General features: G+C 37.8%; 1 protein-coding gene and 1 long non-coding RNA gene across 2 annotated transcripts in view; one reads left to right on the top strand and one right to left on the bottom strand.

Moving 5' to 3' along the window:
* LOC131540824 (uncharacterized) overlaps window positions 1–7,284 on the top strand; it is a 30,201-nt gene extending 22,917 nt beyond the window's left edge. The window contains exon 5 of the mRNA XM_058776082.1: window positions 6,899–7,284. Within this exon, the coding sequence (XP_058632065.1) occupies window positions 6,899–7,101 (203 nt within the window). The 3' untranslated portion in view covers window positions 7,102–7,284. The remainder of the gene's footprint in view (window positions 1–6,898) is intronic.
* A 3,044-nt stretch (window positions 7,285–10,328) lies between these two features.
* On the bottom strand, window positions 10,329–11,340 carry LOC131541736 (uncharacterized). The gene is made up of 3 exons (XR_009271572.1): window positions 11,301–11,340; window positions 11,114–11,204; window positions 10,329–10,902 (listed from the first exon to the last, which is right to left on the bottom strand). It is a non-coding gene; the product is annotated as an uncharacterized LOC131541736 (long non-coding RNA).
* Between the last annotated feature and the right edge of the window lie 7,799 nt (window positions 11,341–19,139).

Here is a 19,139-nt window from a genome sequence, read left to right as displayed (position 1 = left end):
ACCTGTCACATGGTCACTGGCACACAGATACGGAGATCACACTGCATATGCATACGCAAACATTTCTGACAAATCATGCAGATACTGGGTTACTCCGCAGCTTTAAAATAGTCCATATATAAACACTTTTATATAGGTGTACCACAGTGATTGAGGACAAGTCAAAGACACGATTTGGAAAATGGGTATGATGTATTCACTCATTATATTCTGTATATTCTGAACACAAAGTTACAAAGTGCACCTTTAACTACAGCACGAAACAAATTTATATGTGTGTTTAAGTTGATGATCACAGACAATCAAGTATGTATGTAAAATCTGTAAAATGCATAAACATGAACTTAATGTTAAACGTCTCGATAAGACTGCACTCGGCTAGTTTTGTATCCATATGCTTTTTTGACAAGAAAAAAAAAAGACATTTTGAATTATATTACTTAGCAAAAACCTTTATTTACGCATGTAAAAAGACTTTATAAACCACACAAGCAACAAATCACCTCACTAATGCGGCCTACGGCACTTGCTGTGCGTGCGTGCACGCGCTTTGAAATGTATCAAGGCCCTGAGACGTCGACTGATTCCTTTCCGGGAATCACTTTGTTCGAGAATTGATGAACCGGTTTATTTGAACCGGATCGTCGGTTCTTTAGACCTGTGGTCCGACGACATTGTACATACTTTGTATGTGATTTACATGTCGATATGGACAATTGGGCATTTACATTAGAGCAGAAAGTCGTATTCACTTATTTTAACTCATTTGACTCACTTTGTTAAATTCGCTTTTCAGTGACAGAAATGACTCTTTCCTCTATTTTCACAGATATTCACATATTTCAGCCTTCCGTGACTGTCTGATACTTAATTAAACTGTATTGTCGTCTCACATACCTTAACACGACTATGTGAGTGCGTTAATGGCCGTCTGAGGTAAACTGTTTGTCATTTAACATAACTAAATGATGTTTTATTAAAGTTCGGGAGGATCACGTTCAGATAATTAACCTAATTAACACGAGAGGAGAACAATCAGTAATCAACCCAGTTAACAAGATAAGAGGCATGTGTATATATACACAGCAGACCTCTGTTCATTGGCAGTTTTGCAGCATTCGGTTTGCACCTTTTGCTATTATATCACAGATGTCCAAACAACGAGACCTATACTGGGGATTTTTGGATCCTCCAGCCAATCTGCCGGCTCAAGGATAGCTCCTTCTCCGCCAGACACGGCCACCGAGCTCCAGGCTTCGTCGTGGCCGCTGCGCTCTGCTCGACCAGCTCTCCGTATTTAAGCCAGAGGCAAACGCTGATCAATTCCGACTCACAGTCCTCACGGAGAGTAAACAAAGCGGATCTGTACGATCAAATTCGTCTCTGCAATCAGCCAACCTCACTCCTAAATTCACTTCAGCAGGGCGGCCAATATCTTGAGCAAAGCTCGCAAGGCCCCGAACTCGCATCGCTCAACACCACCATCGCCCCGCACAAAACCCGGTTCTCCTTGAGTGCTGGGTCGCAGCGGCAGGCCTTCATCAAGCCTGGGCAATGCCCCAGATCTCACCGCGGCAAAGCCTCACTCGCTTCCCGTTTCGGCTCAACCGGCCACAGTGTCATATGCAGCCGGGCCTCCAGCTCTTGTAGCAGCAGACGCTAGCGCGAGGCTGCCACCGCTAGCGGCGCAGGCCGTGTTGCAAATTAATTTTTAGATAAATTCACAAAGGCAGGTCGTTTGTTGCTAAAAGTTTTAAACGACGTTGTGACATAAAAGGATGTCAATGTCATTTTGTAACCATGGCACAAAAATAAAAAGTGTAAAATACACAACGAAACTACTTAGATTTTCTGAATTTTCACTAGCATTTTATTTCACTCAGATAAACAGATGAAAAAGATGGATGAGAAAATAAATTAAACTATTTACCCACAATTATAGGCACAAACTAACAAATAAGGTGCATCAAAGAAACTATTATTATTGAACAAGTGCAACCTAATTCACATGTGATGTGCGTATTGCAAATTCTCTAGCTGATGTGCTAGCTTTTCAATACTTTCTTCTTTGTGTGGTTAAGAGGAAAATGTATGTCTTTTTAGCATCTTATCACTTTTTAAAACATGCTAAAAGTTGCAAAATTTTGAAAATGGCTAAATTTGTTGCTATGTGCTTTGGAAAACAAGTTGCTAAGGTAATCCGAGAAGTTGGTAAATCTGGCAAAAAAAAAATTAAGTAGACAACACTCCCCTTTCCCGCGGCCTACAGCTGAAGCCACGGTCATACTAGACTTTGAGCATGCAAAATTGTTTTGCATGCAGCAACGGTCGTGTTATGATGTCACGCTGTGCAGCGTCTTTCTTAAACTTAAATTCAACACGTAACAAATTATAATACATCTTAAATGTAAAAACATACAATCTACTCCACTTTCCTGCAGTGCTGCAGTTTTAAATGTGTTCTTTAATTCAGATAGGAGGTCATGCTGTGACTTATGGATCTGCCGTTGGTCACACGGTATCACGTCATGTGAATGCGCAGGCCAGAGTTCACCAAGCTTTAACTTCGGAATGCAGCGACATGTGAAACTTTTTGTGCGAGCTTGCGCTTCCGGTATGACGCGTTGGCATGCTTAGGATTGGAAGTCAAAGGAACAAAAAGTGCAGTGTGACCGCCCCTTAAAGCAGCTGAAGCAAGCGTGAGGCTGCCTCCGCTTGCAAGACAAGCCCTTACATCTCAGTCTTTCCCGCTGCTACTTCTAAACTTTTTCCTTTTCAGTGGCGTCCAGCTCCCATAGCAGACGTTAGCGTGAGGCTGCCTCCAATAGCAGTGCAGGCTACGCAGGTTCTTCAGGATTCCCATCCCGTGGCCTACAGCTACAGCAGGCGAAGCAAGTGTGAGGCTGCCTCCGCTTACAACACAGGCCCACACATCTCAGTCTTTTTCCTACCGCTATTAATAACCCCTTTTTCCTTTTCAGCAGCCTCCAGCTCCCGTAGCAGACACTAGCGTGAGGCTGCCTCCGCTGCCAATTGACCTATCGGTAAGCCCCGCCCCCCTTAGTTACTGTTGCTCCCTCGGACAAACAAACGGAGTTGCTCAGTCTTTCAATGACAGCTGCAGTGTGAAAACCTTGTCCCACAATGTTTTTGCACAATTTTGGACCCAGAAGGCCACCAAATGGGAATTAAATATTCCATGGAGGGATTTATAAAATATGTAAAAATAAATATGGTGGGTAACTCGAAGCGAGGGTTTACAGATCACAATGCAAGCGGGAGAAGTCTCATATTACGGTCGGTCATCACGAACTTGGATGACAACATGCAGGATCAACACTGTTCATGTATCGCAGGGTACGATTAAGTTAATGCACATTTAACCAGTTTAATATGGAGAGGCACTGAAATGTAGACCTTCGTTTGTGTGTTTTTGACCTACACTGTACAAGCCGCGAGAACAGTCCGCTATTTATGTTTGTACGTTAGCATGGACTCACTAACTTTAACGTTAGCTAGTTTTAGCCAGAGATACCTTGCTAAAGCACAAGATAACATTAACGTTCTGCTTGAGCAGATGAAAATTGTAACTTAATGAGTGTATGTCAACCAGAAAATGAATGTTTTTGTCTTCATTTGTATTGGGGTGAATACTTAGGGACATTTTGCTCTGTTTTGTTTGGATTCAGGAAATGTAATAAAATAAATTGTATTGCCTATCCTCTCAGGATACCTGGAGTCAGTGTTACAAGTACCCCAGGCACATTGTTTTTCCATTTTTGAAGCATAAACCCCATAAAACCTATGCGAGCTTCGGATCTTCCAATGTTACTCTATGGCACTGAAACCTAAAGATGTCCGAGTTCCGCTCCCCGTGCAGCTGATACTCGACTGCCATTGGCTAGTCTGCGTTCGAGGGGAGGGGCTTACCGATAGGTCAATTGCGACCCCCTGCTCCTTTCCCTCACAGCTCTCTACTTCATTTAAAGTCACATATTCTCTTTTCATTGCAACATCACTGCCTGTCCCACCAAATGCTGTTGCCTCGAAGCCACCTCCAGTGGCTCACAACTTCTGAACACAGATCCTGGCAGGTGCAGACATAAACCTCTTATCTAAGGCCGTCACCAATGATTAATTTGGTAACCGAGCTATCGGTTGATTGTTCTGATAATTAATCGGTTAATTATAATTAATTTTTATGGTAGTAAAAATAGGCCTAATCAAACAATAGCCTTTAAAGTTACATTAAATGCATACATAATGGCAATGAGGCCATACTAATTGGTTCAAATAAAGTACCAAAAGCAAGTAACCACATGGTTCTGTTGAACAAAACTTAATGTATAATAAACAATATCATTTTACATTACGCATTGTATCAAAAGCGTACTGAGGGCACCAACGGCCCGACAGTCGTTTTTTACACGTCACTGCGATTTTAATCGTCGTTTGGCTAAACCACATTCAATTCAAATGTCCACTTAATCTTTAATATATGGCTGTTTCTTTACGACAGAAATGCTACAGCAATTGTAAGTCCTTGAATGTGGACATCAAAAGTTGCCATTTTTCTAAATTCAGTCGTTTCACAGAAATAACCTGTTCAGATTTCCCCATAGGCGGTGTGAATTAAATGAGGGTTCATGATCAGCCCTTTCGACGCCCCGCCTTCTCAGTTTCGCTTTAGCCCATTGGAGTGGCTACTAGGAAAATTCTTGGGTAAGAAACGCCTTCTAACCGATCTGTCAGCTCCGCATAACTCCCTGTTTTCAAGCATAAAACACCTCGATTCCTCTTGACGAACTCCCTCTAAATAGTAGGACATTGATCATGCAATCAATATGATGAAATCATGCACTTGGCTGGCAAAAGTTGATATCACCTCAGCTTTCAAAGCTATACCTATCCATCCAGATTCATGGCACTTATTTGGGGTACACTGGCACAGGAAATTCAATTTTTTTGAACAGGAAATAGGTATAAATATTACGTTTGGAACTTTTTTTTTTTTGTTAAATTCAAGTTTTTGTTTTTAAAGTAGCCTAACGACCAAGAGGCCAGCTGGGTCATTCTTCAATTGGGGTGGCAAATGAGAGGAAGAATTCGTAAAAATGCTTGTTTGTTTATTTTCTAATAAAATGTATTGCTATGCATTTAAAATTAGTTTAATATGCTATATCCATTAAAATAAAAGCATAAGAACATTATGTTTTTAAAAAAAAAAAGATTTCAATCAAACACTGGTGGCACAGCAACTTATGTCTGTCATTTTATATTGACTTTATATTGCAAGTTACTATAGGCTCTGTGGTGTTACCAGAAAAGACAGTAACACCACAGACAAATCAGCCTAAATCCAGACTTTTCTAAAACAGAGGCTGCTATCATGATGATTTCAAGATCAGGGGACATTTTGGAAATATTAATCAGTATGTATTTAACAAAATTTTGATCAAAATATGTCAGATCTGCAAGTTATCAACATAACACCACAGACACTAATAGTGCGCGACACATGAAATTGTCAGAAATTTAGCTAATTTTAAGAAAATGAATAAGAAAGAATGTACTCCCCATGCACCCCTCAGACCAACAGCACCTGCAGTGACCTTTACACACAGGAAGTAGCCCAAATAGAATACCCCCTTTTCTTAAAGGGGCAAAATCCATTGTTGTAACACCACAGATATGAATTTGGGGGACACAACTTTTTTCTTAAATATAACAAAATACGTATTTTTTTAGTAACAATTTAATAAAATTGTACATGTTAAATAAAATCTATATTCACAATATAACCACTTTATTTGTGTGCTCTGTCATTTTTTTTCTTAAGGGAATGTAAACAGTTGCGAAAGAAAAAAGTTTCCAAAACGAAATTCAGGTCCTGCGTTTAACGGAGTTAAATAAATGATAATATTCAGTGATGTGATATGTACTCTGTGCGGAGTAACATCTGAAGCACCTGCAGCTTGTATTTATTACTAAAACAGAGAAAGCAAACAATAGCATTAGTCATTAATTTTAGTTAATGCTATGATAATTTGAGCATTTTTATTCTTATTGTAAAATAATGGAACATTAGGTTATGAATATTGTGTCAAACGTCATGGAAAAGTCAGGGAAATTGATTGGTAAAAATGTGTACGAACCCTGTAAATTAGGTTTTAAGTGAATGTTACATTATTAACATTAATTTATCTGGCTGGTTTACTACTAATGTTGTACATTTTATATGGGAATGAAGGCTAAGCAACAGCAAAATTCATTTATAGAGAATTACTATTATGTAGTGGTGTATAAATCACATACTTGAGTTAAAGTACAGATACCCAGATTAAATATTACTCCAGGAAATGTCTAAATACTATTTATACATTATCATACATGTCAAGGTTAGATAGGTAAGTTTTGTTTGTGTGATTAAAAAACTAGAACAACAATACTGGCTCAGTGACAGTTGCAGCCAGTGTTGTTTTATTATCATTTATATGCTATTACAGTTCATTTAATATTTTTATTTTTATGTTTTAATTTAAGTTTTAGAAATTGTGTTGTTTTTGCCATTTTTACTATTTTTCTTTGTAATATAATTAGTCATTTAAATATAATTAATTAATTATTACGAATCGTCAACTAGCCAGCAGTCAATAAGCTATCAAAAGTTCATGTGGTTCTTTGAAAATAATTGTCTGAAAAGAGTTATTTATTCACAAATCGGTCAATAGACACTGCTGCTGGGTCCAGATTTCTTCAGTTTGAAATAACAAGGAAATTATATAAAGCTTTGAAATGTAATGAAATAAAAGCCAAAGTTTCCCAAAATGAAAATACACTTTAAGAAAAGAAAAGAAACAAACACTCTGTGCTAATTCTGTTCTTTAATTTCATGCAGAGAAGCTCAGCGGTGCAGGAGGAGACCAAACTGAGGACAGCCACACTGAGAAACAAGCTCACATTGGACTGATCTTATCTTTCTCACTTCTCATTTGTTTCTCTCTCTTCATTTGCTTTCTTCTTATTCTTTCATGCCGTAAGAAGAAGGGGGGTTGGTTGTACTTCGCACACTGGTACAGTGGATTAGAAGTGGCATTATAATGCATTATAAATGTACCAAATCCTTGTTGTTGTATATAAAAAAATTGTGTAAGATTGTACATTTTACATCATAGTCTACATTTTAATATTTGAAACAGTTAGTATTAGATGCCAGATATTAGCCTATTTAGTAAGACTCTGGATAATTGATTTTTATAATAGAGATCGCGGTTCTCCCAAGATTCTGAAGACAGATACAAAATAATATGTAGGCTACTTCACTTAGGTTTCTTACAAAATGTTTTATTTAAATGAGTGTAAAATGTTATAAATGAGCCTATTAAAATAAAAATATGTAAAATTATTTGAAATATATGAATTTGTTTCGTTTTTGAACGAATCTCTTGATTGAATGAATTAGACATCAGATACATTTTAACAGTCACTGTTCGCTACCTTCTGGCATAACTTAACATTTATAATCGGGGCAACGCCAGAGAATTTTAAACGCAGGTGCTCAGGGGATAGATCAATGTAAATATGACCAAAACAGGTTATTATTATTATTATTATTATTATTATTATATTAATAAAATCGCTGTAGGTGCATTACAAGTATTTATGAGGAGTATAGGAGTAGGCCTATTATCGCGCTTAATTTATGACACGGCGGCGCCCGCGCAATCTTTTATTTATTTTTCCTGCGGAAAGAACTTAAAATACTTATTCATTTTTGGATGTGCTTTCTGTCGTCTCATGCAGTCTCTGTGGATGGAGCGCATCGCAACCGGCTCACAGACATAAACTAAACTGAAACAAATCTATAGAAAGCTTGAAATGTCTACAAACTAATTCAAATACAAAACAAATCTTCTCTAATTGTAGTCCGTATGAAAATGTGCACGTCCATTAGCCTACTGTGGAGATGGAGAGTCAGCGCCTGCGTTTGCACTCGACACTAACTAAGAAAGCACTAGTTTAGTAATAAATAATTAAAATGTCTTCTTTTTCCCGATGCATTCATAATTTTTGCCGGTGTTTTTCAGCAAGCTTTATGCGCACGCTTGAGCGCGGAATGTAGGCTATAATACGCCTAAATGCTTATTAAAAGATGGTTTAGTAGGTTATTATATTAATCTATTTAATATAAACGTTCGACTAGTTTACTAGAAAAATCCATAGTCGGGGGCTGGCCTGGCCTACTTGGCACAAGGAACTGATCCATTTTTTAAATAAAATGCTGTGACATTACGAAATGTGCGATTGCAAATCACGTCACATAGTATTCCATTGCACGGGTTATGCATGTGTAAGTAGACAAATGTTTTTGTATTATTTAATCTTTCTTAAACTGGTCTTTTTAGGGGTGCTGGAGCACCTGCTAGCCCCTCCCTAGCTCCGCCCTTTACAATCATTTGAAGCTTAACATCAGTTCTAAAAGTCAGTTTTTCATTTTGAACGCGGCTGCCGCAACATCAGAGTCTATATCCGGACTATAACCTTTTATCCCAATACTTTCATTATTATTTAATGTTTGCAACACAGAAATGTAGCCTACTGTGTAGACTGTTTGTAAAGCTGTTTCAAACATAAAGTTTATGATGAGCGCTGCTCTCTCTGGATCAGCGGCTGCGCGAAAGCAGGTTTAAATATTCCGATGTGACTGTGATTCCAATGGTTTAGGAGACATGGTCTCATCGACATAGCAATAAGATTGAGTGTGTTTGAATCGAGATCGCGATCTTTTAATGAGTAATCCATATGTGCCTGTAGCCTATGTATTTGTGTATGTCATAATTTGTACCATACCTCAAAAGTTACCCAGGCCCGGGACGTCTGTATGTGCTCTGGAAGCGATCTGTTGCAGGTATATGTCACTCATTGTTTACACAGTGCACAGAGATTGTGGGTATGGGCTAATCAAAATGGTAATTACTTGCGCTTGTCCTGATTGTTCAAACCGACTTAAAGGAACACTCCACTTTTTTTGGAAATAGGCTCATCCAACTCCCCCAGAGTTAATAAGTTGAGTTTTACCGTTTTTGAATCCATTCAGCCGATCTTTTATAGCGATAGCACTTTTAGCATAGCTTAGCATAGATCATTGAATCTGATTAGACCAGTAGCATCGCGTTCCCCAGCTAGGTACCTAGTTATAATATAGCTGGGGACTACTTTCAGGCGCTGCGTAATATCACTGCGCCTGCTGCGGCCATGGTACGGCAGCAAAGTTCCTTGATTATTACGCCGGAATGAGAGTATAGTTCCTAACAAAATCGGACTAGAAAATCGCAACTTTTCATTTTCCGCCGGTCTTAGTACACGATATAACTACAGAAGAGTCAAGTTTTAAATAGGACAAATATCGAAACTCTTTGGTCATTTTTGAACGCGATGCTACTGGTCTAATAGGATTCAATGATCTATGCTAAGCTATGCTAAAAGTGCTATCGCCAGAAGCGAAGATCGGCTGAATGGATTCAAAAACGGTAAAACTCAACTTATTAACTCTGGGGGAGTTGGAGAATGAGCCTATTTCCAAAAAAAGTGGAGTGTTCCTTTAAAACTAAAAGACTACGTTTGCTCGCACGAACTCATCCGGGACCCAGATAGCAAAATTTGTCTGGCCCACCTCTGGGCCACAACCTTGCTTAGCTTCTGGCCCAGTTCCGGCTGGGTCCCCGGCCCAAAACTGGCACACACACTGAAAACCGACTCAAACAATTTCCTCTGGCCCAGATGCGGCCCACGCCCCGTAAAATGACTCTTATTTATTGACATGGCCCAGATCTGGCCCGCATACTGTAGAGTGACTTCTATTATTTTATGTGGCCCAGGTCTGGCCCAGACACTTTAAGCCAGATCTGACTGAGACTCGGCTTGGTCCCCGGGCCGAATGTGGCCCAGAAACTGCTAAATGTAATTCAGCAGTGAAACACAAATACAACCATTTAAAAACATTAAAAAGGCTTTAATTATAAAATTACCAAATACTTTAATATAAATATGAACAAATGCACTACAGTATAAACATTCACACTTTTTAAACCACAAAGTAACAAGTAAATTATATTTACTGAGATATATATATATATATATATATATATATATATATATATATATATATATATATGAATGAATGAAGAGTTCATTTGCAGAAACAGATGCAATTAAATCATGTTTTTCATTGTGCATTCCAATTAATCTCAATCAAACTGCATTCAGGTTATTTTGATTAGGTAAAGAATAACTAATAAATACTAGCTAACTAACACAATGAAAACATAACAAAAAACATGATTTTTAAAAATATTTAAAAAAAAAAGGAGTTATCTGTTTTTGCAAATAAACTCTTCATATATAAAACATTGTGTGTCATAATTCAGTTCAGTTCTTATCAAATGGTGTCAGTGCAGTCAAGTCAATAATATTGCTGAATATTAGGTGTCTTCAACCAAGCAAGACAAAAGGCAACAGTGACAAGGAACCCAAACAAGACCCGGCTCAGTCAGGAAACAGTCTCGTCTGGCCAAACGAATCAACGTGGTGTGATTATTCCAGGCTGCATCACAAGTCAGATTGTGGATTGATATCATTCAGAATATTTCATCCAACTTCTTCTGCTTGAAGTAATATCACGCCAGCAGGTGAAGCTGGTAAAAAGGGTCTGTGCAGAGGGCTTGTCTGGTTCTCGTAGTCTTTGCTGAGGATCTGTGCTGGGGCCATCAATGAGGTCTTCACAGGGATCTGTCATCTAGCTGACATGGTCTCCGCTGACAGTCAGGGATGTGTTGTGGTCGTTCCTGGGTGCAGGTCCACCGTCTGGTCTGGATACCGACTGGATCAGCTGATTACTGTAACCTAGGGATAAGGGTGAGACAGTATATAAGCAACTAATATAAGCATTGATGTCATTCTTCTTACAAATTAACAAGTACGTTAGATATTATAGGAAGTGTTGCTGTTTACCCTAGTTGGTGCAGCATAAAATCCTTTAAGAGATTTGAATTATACAAATGTGATAGTGTGTCATGTGTATGGAAGGTTAAAGAGATGGGTCTTTTAAACTCACAGAGTGTGTTTGATCAGCTGGAGCCACCTCTTCATAGTCCCCTTGACCTCCATTTCAGCAGCATTAGCTTGAAAGTTTTCCAAATTGCAGCCTTGAAATATGTATAAATATATATTGTAAGGTAATTATTTAATCTTAAGCATTACAGTTTTTTACAATCATTAGAACCAGATCCCAGAATTCACACCTTATGTTTGATGAATGTTCATGCAGCAGCTCAGAATTTCTGTTAAAAAAAAAAAAAAAAAAGTCAGATTACATACATATAGTGTTCAGATTAAACTATTAAATTTGTTTGCTCATAATAATCCCCACCACAGTAAAATAAGTATGATTTTAATCACATCATACGGCATATATATGCTTCAAAAGTTTTCATTCACTCTAAAAACTGAACCTGCTCAAGTGCAGCAGACAGATTAGGTCTCCATTCAAGAAAAAAAGATGATGCACTTACATTTTACGGCTCTCTCTTACGTATCGTTTTTCTCTGTCAGAGCTTCCCACACGGCAGTGTTACCACAAAATAAACATTATTATTAAATTCAGATTGCACATATTGAATTGTCTTAGCAGGTGTAATGCTACAACAGCGTGCTCAGTTTGATTCACAAATGACTCATTTGAATGGTTCAGTGAATCGAATCAGAGAGTCACTCGTGTAGATGTTTATGGCGCCACCAGCGCAGTCCGACTCCTTTGATTCAATAGCAATCACTCGTTGAAAAAGACGAATCGAATGAATTCTAGCAAACAAAATAGAATTTAACTCATTAAAATTTAATCACCTAACATGGACTGCACTGGATACAGCTCATCGGTTTTTCATATTAAAAAATTACATATCGTTTTCCTAAAGAGACCGCGCCTAACAGCTAACGTTACGTTACTCAACATATCCCGGACCTAATGGTTTTTCTGACGCTATTATCATCGCAAACCTAACAGAAACCATCTAAAAACTATACTCTTCGTGACATTTAAACATCAAACAACACTAGACTGATCATTAAATAACTTAATTTACCTTTTTGCAGCTGAAGTATTCCTCTTGAGAACTGTGCCCGCCGAAATCTCCTCAGGATTAACCGCCAAATCTCTCTCAGCGGCTGATCTTCATTCTAGCAGCGGCCGCCGGAGACAAAACCAGCTCGGGCGAAGGTAGAGACACACAACTACACCGAGTGCGGACCTGCCGACGCATAACAGCTCTCAGCCGAGATCGGCCCAGAGAGAAAAAGCGTCTGTCAGCCAGAAGTGTTTTGTAGAGTCGGCGCGGCTCTGGCCCATTATCTTCTCACCGACGTCGTGACTGAACCGACAGTGCCGCATTTCAGCCAGAATCGGCCCGAGTGTGCTTGCTATCTGGGGAGTGTTGACTTTTCAAATTGTTAAACTACACGCACCGGATGCCATGCACGCGCTCAGGGCAGTTGGACATAGTGGTGTATTAGAGATAAAAAATGATAAAAAATACTTTTTTAGGACTGGAATTGAGAACCGCTACATTACATCAAGGTTACAATATGAATTTGGTGTGAGAAATGATTCATTTTAAGGTTTTACATCCTCTGGAGGGAAAAACCCATGTTATTTTTCTTTCTATGCAAATAATAAACCAAAATGAGTTTTTTGGACATGACTTGCTTGTGTGACAGTTCTTGTCACGGTTGAGCAGACTGTTGATAACTGACAGAAACTGAAATTGGAGTAGGATTCCGGGCCCATTGCACAGGTTTAGCTATGACAACATCTGTCCCCTTTTCCCTCCGGTTGTGATGCCTCTGCTCCTGTATAAGCCTGTCAATCTGTATATTACAAAAAAAAAAAAAAGTTTCCTTAGAAGGATCCCCTTTGCTTCTTTTGTGGCACGGAAAATGAGTCTGCCCCTCACCTTTTTTGGGATTGTGTCCACGTAGCTACATTTTGGAGGAAATTCTGTTTGTGCTTTTCTGTTAGACAGTTGTGTTTAAGGATGTGCTGTTTGGTTTTTATAAGATCAACAAGAAATTGAAAGACTTATATTTTCTAATTAATTTTTCTAGCCAATGTTTTATACATAAATGCTAATTTTTGTCTGAAATCCGAGGGGGACGGCAAAACTTTAGTTTAGAGTGTATAATAGACAAAAATAGTGTAAAAATAATCTAACTGATTGCCTTTAGATGGAAAAGCTGCCCATAATTCCTGGTCTAGAATATGTTTTCTTCGTAATAATAGCATAACGAAATAGATTTGGCAAACAATCTGCCCTTCTGGTTTTACAATGCATTTTCGCAGAGGGGAGCAAAGTAGCCAATCACAGACATGTTTGTTGATTTCTACAACGCAATGGCCAATCAGAGGTGTTTAGGTTGGAATCCACGCACGCGCTTTTTGTCCTGCGCCGAGTTCTATCATGCTCGTAACTTCATTTAAAAAAGGTTTCTTTGCGTGTTCACATTCATTGGTTAAAACGGAACTTTGTAAGATCGTGATGAATGAGTGACAGTCTTTAATAAATTTAAAGGGAGCGCTCTTTGCATGCGGTATACGATCAGAATTTAAATAAAACTTGTGTTTTCATGCTTGACAAGCGGCCACGTAGAGATAGCTAACTACTACACTATACAGATCAAGATAATAATTTCAGAAGCACAGATGTGATTCTGCAACCGAGACTGGTCCAAACGCAGGATTTAGGTAAGGAAACGGTTATTATTTGTATTGGCTGCCATATAAATCATGCTTTTCTGTTTAACTTAAGTGTTTTTGTGAACGTGTATACTGTAATAAACAAATAATTGTAACATTTTACAATAAAGTTCCATTAGTTAATGTTAGTTATGTATTACGGTGTATTAAAGTGTAAGTTAATTATTGTAAAGTGTTACCAAAATAATGAATTTTGAGCGATTACTTGAAACCAACCGCAGATTTGGCCTGATTGTTCCGAGAAAAGATTCAAAGCTTCGAGAGTAAAATAGAGAGTAAAAATTAACGCAGCAAAACGCCTGTGAAAGCTTCGTCTGATGAAGCAGCCACCACACATTTCATAATTAGTTTCATGTTAGGTGTGTGTGTGTGTGTGTGTGTGTGCGTGTTGAATTTCTCTCTATGGTAATTTAAACGGCGGCGTTTAGTGCCAGTATGTGAATATCAATATGATGAAATAGAAAAATAAATGTACACATATATGAATGGCATATTTATTCGTATTGTTCGTTTTACTTGTATGACTGGGTATTTAAAAATGTAATTGAATGAGTCTTAAAACTTCTGAACATTCCAACACACAAAGTGAATCGCACACATGACTGGACAGAAAGTGAGGTTTCGTTTGTCAATAGGCTAGTTTCTCCTCGAATCAGTCTGGCACACCCATTTATTCTCGAAATAAGTCGATGCCTCGTTTCAAATCTCACATAGCTACCCATACGGTAAAAAAAAAAAAAAGTATTTTGAAATATATTTCAAAATATACAAAAAATGGCCAAAAAATATATTTTCTAAAATATATTTATGTAAATATATTTTCTACAAATACATTTTTTTGCCCATTTTTGAAAATATATATTTTAAAATCATTTAAAATATATATTTTACCCTCCATATATTTATGTCCAAGAAAATACATTCACATGTAACATTTTAAGAAAATCTTTATTTGATGTCCAAAACATGTACATATAGCACATCAATCAAGCAAGGAACATACATACATATATATATATATATATCAGGGGCGCAGATAGGATTTTTTAACTGGGGGGGGACCAAGCTGTCAGCAAATTATTTAAACTCAATTCGTTATTTTGCGTAATTTGGGCTTTAACTAGTGCTCAAGTAGTTGCTTTGCGTAATTTGGGCTAATGATTTGCACTAAAAGCCATTGGGGATTCTTATTTGAAATCATGGATAAACAACAATGAACAAAGGTAAACAAAGGCCTACCTGATCACCACTAGCAATTCATGATCAGACTGTTATTTGACTAGTATGCCAATCACCCACCAAAACTTCATGTCTTCAGCAAAGTATGTTTTATTTAAACATTTGCTTATCTCAGCATACAAAGTCTATCATTATGAACAAAAAATGAAATGTTTTCATAGTCCATAATTTAAGAATCTATATCCTCCGATTTCCTGCTATAAGAGGATGTCAAAAGTTTATGTAGGCCTTTATTTGTTGTTTGCATAAACCTTCCACCACACAAATTTACTTATAATTATTTTTATAGTGGCTTTCACGACAGTGAACATACCTCAGTCAATTTATACAGTACAATGGGTTAAATGATAAGATAAAACATTATTTCCTGACGATAAATAGTTTTTGCTGTGTTTGCTAAGTGCAAAAGCATTCTTGCCATTTTGTCAGACTAGTTATTCCCTTAACAAATCTAATCTGCCACATCTGGGAAAGTCAACAGGCATAGGATACTTACATTGATTGTTTTTGGAAAAAACGAGGTGATTGTTTTTTGTCTCTTCATTGCCTTTATGTGGCACTTGCAGTCGATTTTTTTCAGTTCAGAAAATCACCGACTCAGCTCAGTCATAAATTGTATATGATCACTATGGTTACCGCTCATACAGGCACGAGGTCCCGCCTTTATCGCCTCTGATTGGCTAGAAGGGCTCTCTCCGATTGGCTACACTAACTCGACCCCTAAACCTACCCAATAGGAGGAGACCCTTCTAGCCAATCAGAGGCGAAAAAGGCGGACCTTCCCCAACATCCTGGGAAAAAGATTCGCGCCCCGGCGGCGTCACTCAGAGAGAGTGCAAACACTGGTTAATCCTCTGTTTTACCGATTTTTGTCGCCTTTCGTAGCGATAGTGAGGGCGGGGGACGGATCGGGTCACTATGATTTTGGGGGGGTCATGTCCCCCCCGTCCCTAGTGCCATCTGCGCGCCTGATATATATATATATATATATATATAACACTTTAATTAAGTAACATACTTAAAATGATATATTTATTAACATGTTTTTTTCTTTTCAAGCAGTCTCAGTTCCCCCAGCTTAGAATTCACTGCAATCCCCAAAGCCCCTCTGGACACATTGGGAAAACTCTTCCACACTGCCACTGTAACAGACAACAATCACAGTTATATTTGAAAGGGGTGGTTCACCACATATCCACATATATTTTACAACCTCTTTATGAACTTTGATTATTTATTTTTTTTTGTACTTGCTGATACTGATACCTATATTTTCATAGCATTTGTAATTTAAAAAATATACTGGGAACAGAAACAAATAATGAATAATAATAATAATAAAAACAAAATATGAATCATGTTGACTTCATTTAGCAAACAGATTTTTCCTTCAGGTTATTTTTAAACTTAATTATACCTGTTAAAACTGTATTCCACCCAGTGTGCTTTGCTTTTCAGCTTATGCACATCAGCTATATAGGCATGAATATTAACATTATTAACATACGTGTACATGTAATCTCTAATAACTCCATTCTGCTCTCTGTTGGTGTTTCTTTGTCTGGATACAGCACTGTCACTCCTATTCCAACCCGGTCTCATCAATCTGCGTATAAATAACACGAGTTTACACTTTCAAATTGCGTGTAATACATACGCCAAAGTCCACTTTTGCGTGCATATGACACGCCAATCCTCCCCATTAACTTCAGTGGAGAGCAGATGCGTCCAAATACCACGCAGCATCTTCAGCGGCAGTGACGTCACCAGCGAGGCTCGGTCACGGCTCGGTTCGCCCGGTTCACCTGATGCGCGCACACCTTCACACAGGTAAGTAAAGGCAACGCTCTTTTTATGTAACGAGATCACGTGTTTAACGGTATTATTTTAATTATTTCAGTGTTTCTGCATCACATTAGATGAGGTAATGTGTTCAAATGAGTTGTTAGTGGAGCTAGCACAGCTGGTAGCCTGCCATTGACATTAGCCTAAGCTAACTTCTACTGTATATTATAGACCTGTTGCAGTTTTAAATAAATCAATAACACCGTTTCTAATCATGTTGTGACATGGGTCTTCCGCTTTTAGACATGGCTGATGACAACACAACAAATCAACCAACCCAGTATTGTGTGATAATTGTGATCATGTAAAAGTTCATACATTTACCATATTTTTACCATAGTAACTGTTGCTCGACCATGTCATGTGTAGTCAATACACAGTAACTACAACATATACCATGCCTCTCATCACCGTAACTGTAGTTTTACTGTGGTATTTTTTGTAGGTATGGTAGCCACAACACCTTTTCATGATTTTACCATAGCAAAGTAACTGTTTACTGTCTACTCTTTGTATGGGTTTACCACAGTAACTGTAGTTTTACTGTGGTATTTGTAGTTAAAGCACAATAACCACAACACGTACTATGAGTTTACCACAGTAACTGTAGTTTTACTGTGATATTTAAAGCACAATAACCACAACACGATTATGAGTTTACCACAGTAACCGTAGTTTTACTGTGATATTTAAAGCACAATAACCACAACACGTATTATGAGTTTACCACAGTAACCGTAGTTTTACTATGGTATTTGTAGATAAAGCATAGTTTTACTGTGGTATTTGTAGTTAAAGCACAATAACCACAACACCATGCTTTTACCACAGTAACTGTACTGTATACTATTTGTAAAGCAGTGCTTGCCACGCCTTTAATATGTTTTTGTGAAGTAATTCAATATTTTTTTTCTGTCTTGCAGTTAACGCCAGATCACATACTCCAGCAGCTCTTTTAAGAAGCCATCTCTCTCTCTCTCTCTCTCTCTCTCTCTCAATTCAATTTAATTCAATATGTGCTTTATTGGCGTGACAATTGTTACAATGTATTGCCAAAGCGTAGTGTTTACTTTGAATCTAGAACAGATATATATGCAACAAAAACATGCATGTAGATACATTTAAAAAGTAGAACAAATCAACATTTTAGAATTCCATGAACAATTTAAAATTCAATGTTGTGTGTGTGTGTCTCTCTCTCTCTCTCAGCTTTTCCGTTCCTATTTTGCTGATCTTGCAGAAGCTGCCAAGAAGGCTGAACAAGTTCTTCAAAGATTCAACCCTTCACAGGTAATGTTGAACACATTTAGCTGTAGCTGATTTGCTTTAATGAACGCATCCTTAATAATATCTTTCTTTACAGTCCTTCCTCTCAAATATTTTGGTCACTTTGGTCATTTTTAACACTGTCTCAACATGTATATATTTCTCTTCATTTCAGCTGAAAGGGAAGACCAAAGGAAGGCCTATCATGGGATTTGACTTTGGCCATCTTGTGTGTTACGGAGCTGCAAAGACAAATACTTCCAGTGGTACGTCTGTGTTGGTCTGAGCACCTTGACTAAACTGTACTGCAGTTACATTTGCACAGCATTTGATGTTTCTTTAACTTTGGTTTACGTAGCCCATCAGGACGAACCCTCAACAATGTGTCATGTAGAAGTAGTAATAATTCATACAATTTACCAAGTCAGCAAATTCATATGATATTGTACAAGCGAACTCATACAAAATTCTACCACTTTTACTCCTGCTGCTGTCATTGGCCAGTGCCTCAACTCTCCTGCAGAGTCAAGTCAAGTCACTATTATTTGTATAGTGCTTTTAACAATGCAAATTGTGTCAAAGCAGCTTTATATCAGCTTTACAGTATTTATATGCAGATTGTGCCCGTTGTAAGTAGTCAGAGTGTTTGTATCATAAAGTTTATTTTAAGTCCATTGGAATCTTTATTAATCTTTACAAATTGGTACGGTCTCTTCCGTTCTAACAGTACATGATACCTGTCCACACCTCAGAGTCTGCCTTTCTTTCCGTGTTGATTTTTATTGAACATATCTGTCTAAGAAGCAAGAGTCTGGAAATGCTGTTTTAACTTGTTACGTGACAAATCAGATCTTCAGTTAATTTGGCCAAATCAGATCACTTAACGTGTTCACTGCAAGAACAAGAACTATAATGATAACTATTTTAGCATCCACACCAACAGACAATAATGTTCGGTTTACTGTTATACATGCTGCAATTA

The sequence above is a fragment of the Onychostoma macrolepis genome, chromosome 05 (genome assembly GCF_012432095.1).
Source record: "Onychostoma macrolepis isolate SWU-2019 chromosome 05, ASM1243209v1, whole genome shotgun sequence".
NCBI lineage: Eukaryota > Metazoa > Chordata > Actinopteri > Cypriniformes > Cyprinidae > Onychostoma > Onychostoma macrolepis.
Note: the sequence above shows the minus strand (reverse complement) of the source record. Positions and strands in the feature narration are given on the sequence as shown.